The sequence below is a fragment of the Palaemon carinicauda genome, chromosome 4, assembly GCF_036898095.1.
Source record: "Palaemon carinicauda isolate YSFRI2023 chromosome 4, ASM3689809v2, whole genome shotgun sequence".
Lineage (NCBI taxonomy): Eukaryota > Metazoa > Arthropoda > Malacostraca > Decapoda > Palaemonidae > Palaemon > Palaemon carinicauda.
Window position 1 is genome coordinate 69,412,929 of NC_090728.1, and position 4,060 is coordinate 69,416,988.

General features: G+C 34.2%; 1 protein-coding gene across 2 annotated transcripts in view; it reads right to left on the bottom strand.

Moving 5' to 3' along the window:
• Nucleotides 1–1,828: 1,828 nt before the first annotated feature.
• The window catches only part of LOC137639113 (uncharacterized), a 262,623-nt gene continuing 260,391 nt past the window's right edge, over nt 1,829–4,060 (bottom strand). For both annotated transcript variants that reach the window (XM_068371430.1, XM_068371431.1), the window contains one exon: nt 1,829–1,985. In XM_068371430.1, the coding sequence (XP_068227531.1) occupies nt 1,844–1,985 (142 nt within the window). In that variant the 3' untranslated portion in view covers nt 1,829–1,843. The remainder of the gene's footprint in view (nt 1,986–4,060) is intronic.

A 4,060-nucleotide genomic window follows, 5' to 3' on the forward strand; every position in this document is an offset into this window, starting at 1 on the left:
TGACGGCCTAGTTTCACAATGTAAATTTCTTATGAAAATCATTGTATCTCCTATAAAATATGATATTTATGCATTAAAATATACCAAAATATCACTAATTCTATACAGAACAAGAATATATAGATATGCCAACTTACCTTTCGGGTATGTCAACAAAATGGCCGCAGACTGCAACAACTCTTACAGCCCAATCTACCACTTGAAATGAAGAATGGGGTTGCAAACTCCATATTATCATCAACATCTCTTTTTAACTCCATTAGAAGTGTGTTGATGACATCCATGCCGAGGGAAAACTGCCACCTGGCCATTATTGAAGATAAATTCAAAATAAATAGAAAAAAATCAAATTAGCAAAAAATAAACAAAATTCAGAAATTAGCATTTAAGGGAAAATGGACCTCATGGCAATATATGGCATCTAAGCCAAAACCAATGTCATGCAAGTGGTAGACACACCATCCACCCACACTTTCCAACTATAAAGAACCAAACAAGTATCAACACTGTTCGACAATTTATAATTATGTAATAACTTTGCTGTTTGATCACTTACCCCTATAAAGGTATTCAGGGTCGAGGTCGACCCCTGGGGGGGGGTAAAAAAACGGGGAAGGAGGGAAGTTAGACGAAAATCAGTCCTAAAGCAGACAATGGCATGTAGACTAGTCACCCCTTGCAGGTCGATCACTTCCATATTCAAGACAGCTGATGATTTATGGGGAAAAAACAGGTTTTGAAAATGCTGTAGGGGTCGCATACGACCCATCATACCTTTCCAGGGTTAACATGTAGATTGTCTCATTACTTTACTGGGGGCATGTATCTTTTGAAGGAAAAGAAACTGTTTGTGGCCTACTTTCTATTAACATGTAGATTGTCTCATTACTTTACTGGGGGCATGTACCTTTTGAAGGAAAAGAAAATGTGAAAATTTCTGTTAAACTTTGGAGTTAAATGTCATTAAAACAAGCTTCTGGAGAAGAATGAATATCAGGGGAAGTTCATGAAGATAAATTTTTTTTCCTTCATCAATACCAGTTTTTTCCTATATTATTTTTCCTTTTCCATTTTAGCTCTCTTCTACTAGAGCTAAAACTTAACTCTATGGCTAATTAAGAATTCGCAATTAAGTCGAGTTTCACCTAAAATGGAATATAGTAGTAAAAGAAAAAATCTTTCTTACTGAAGTTAAATCCTAACATTTTAGTGATAGGGTTGAGTTTTATCTATAAAAGGAAGGAACTATAGTGTAAAGGGAAAAGGTTGAAATTAATGTTAGAATCTCGACCTTAAGCTTTAATCTTGTTACACGTGATTTTTCAACCTTTTTTGAATTGCTTGAGAAAAGCAAAACGAAAACGTTCAGAAGGCTACCGATCTTGACAGACACGACACTGCGAAAAACTGACCTTATTACTTAGGTGATATCGCAGGTCTCTTTAGCAAATACTGTAAACTAATCAGCACAACACAAATAGTATGTGAATGCAAAATTCTGTCTATATTATATTTATTGCATTACTGCAGTGTTATTTGCATAACTTCAAAGTACTGTAGACCTACGGTATTATACAATAACATTACTTAAGGGTATATTTATAATGACTACTTGAGGGAATACAGTATACAATTACAGTACTCAAGGGTTTAATTACAATGACAGTTTATTACTATAAGGTAAAAAAAAAATTTACATTGTACATTTCAGTCTCTGCTATTGTCTATGGAAATTTCTTAATGTGAGAGGGTCTCAAATGTAATACCTGTGGATAAGAAGGGTACACTACGCTAGTAATACCTCAATCAATAGTTATATGACTGACATACCAACTCCAAAAGATTAAACAAAAAAATAAAAAATTGGTTGAATAATATAAAAACTTACAATGATCTTATTCCATCCAGCTTTATTAAAAGAATTCAGGTTTTGTTTATCTCTGTTTCCTTTCTTGTACCCACGAGCCTTGTACATGCCTTCACGCCTGAAAATAAACGAGCAAAAACATAATCTATAAATAAAATTGATAATCATAACTTCTGCATCATTTATAATGTTACAAATTCTAGTATTTTTATCTATTAAAAAAATAACACAAAGAAACTGCTCCTTTAACAGGGCAGCCATGTTTAATATCTCATCAATATTAAACATTTTCTTATTCTAAACTCAGCTTTTTTCTATGACATACTTTTCTGCAATTTCTCATTCATTATAGCATTTCGAGTGGGGAAAATACTTCTTTGAAATAACATTTCATAATAGAAACCCATTAAACATACACACCACGTTTGTAGACTCTAAATGACCACACACCTAGCAGTCCACCATCAGAGACAGAACAAGAGCCGTGCCCAGTCAATTACAGTGCCTGTATCAATTTCCTTATCAATCAGAAAGGAGAGTCGGAGCTTAGAGTAGGGAATGTTGTATGACGGATTTTCATCAAAAATATATTTTTGGTAGGATGAAACTTTTTTCAATAAACATATCAATCATCTTGAAGGTCTGAGCTGAGATTGCTTAACTGATTGATTGATTGAAAGTTTTCTACCATCCTGACATCTAAGGTCATTAACGCTGATATAACTAGTTATAAATACAGTACAGAATAAAAGGGAACCATATCAAAATCAATAAAAATAAAGACATCCTTATAAAAGTTAAATAGCTATAAGATGACCGGCTCCCGAAATAAATCTAAAAATACCACAAGCATGGTAAAACATATCCAAGAATCTATCTTGGTAAGAATGATCCTGTCATCCCGACCTTGTGCCTCAAACAGATATCTATTTCTTAAGGGGGCACAGCCGGTATGCCAATATATGGGAGTACAGGTACAGGACAAAAAACACAAAATCCTGAATGAATTCACCGAGCTTCGTATGGCAATGGAGAATGCGTGTAGAAAACATTTTGTCAAAATTCCTCTTACCTTCGTAGTTATAGGGTAATCAGTAAAAGTAACTCAATAAACCAAAATCATTGATCCTTACAAGAAAATGTAGTACAGTACAGTATTTATCGTAAATTATGATAATCTTTACATTTTAATATAAAACACATTGTGAGCAATGGTATCTGTATAGATGCCATGGGTCACAAGATGAAGTATTACAAGGTAATTACACCCTTTGGCCTTCAATGCTAGCACAAACCTCAGAGTACAAGATTGAGTTTGACCTCAGACATTCACTCGTTTTCAAGTCTGTTTTTCTTAGTTTCAAGCATGAATTTCATTATGCCAAACATGAAAACAAAATTTCAACATCTCCCTGACATAAGGAAGAAAAAAAAATCGCTCTAATTAGAGTTCAGAAGTGGGTAATATTAGCAATATTAGCGAGTTAGTGAAGAAGAGATGAAGGAGTGACCGTCTCGCCTGAAGCAGCAAGATATTGAGCAAAGGGATCTTCATTTATGATTAAATTATGATAAATAACATTGTTTTGGTTTATTAATATCCATAAAAGGAACAAAATTCATAATAATCATGATTTATTAGGAGGGTCAGCAGGCTAATGCCATTTTGTAAGGACAGGGCTGACATTCCTACCACTTAATGTGGTGACTTGGGACATCTCCAAACTGCATAGGATTTTTGCCTCTGACCTTCGGTTTTGTGACGCCAGGGAGATTTATCCTGAAAATTAATGATTTTCAAATTCTATCTACTTTCGTGATATATACTGTTAGGACCTGGGATTACTACCCTATATAGACCTGATGTAGACCTCCAATCAAATCAAAGAGTTTTTTCTAAAAGAAATTCTTTTACTAGATACGAATTTGTTCATTATAGTAAAAAAAATAAGACCTAGAAATCGGGAAAAAATGAAAAAAAGACATATGAAGATAATTTGTATTTTTCCATAACTAATACAAACCTGGAGTTATTTACTTGGATATTCTTTCAGCGGGAGCTGGACATAGCCAATAGACTTTAAATGCAAGGTGGCAACCCTACCTAACCGCTTATCAGGTAGGGAGGAGGTGGCTGGGAGGTCCCAGCTGCCTCTATATATAGTCTCACATCTGTGAGACGTCACTTTTTAT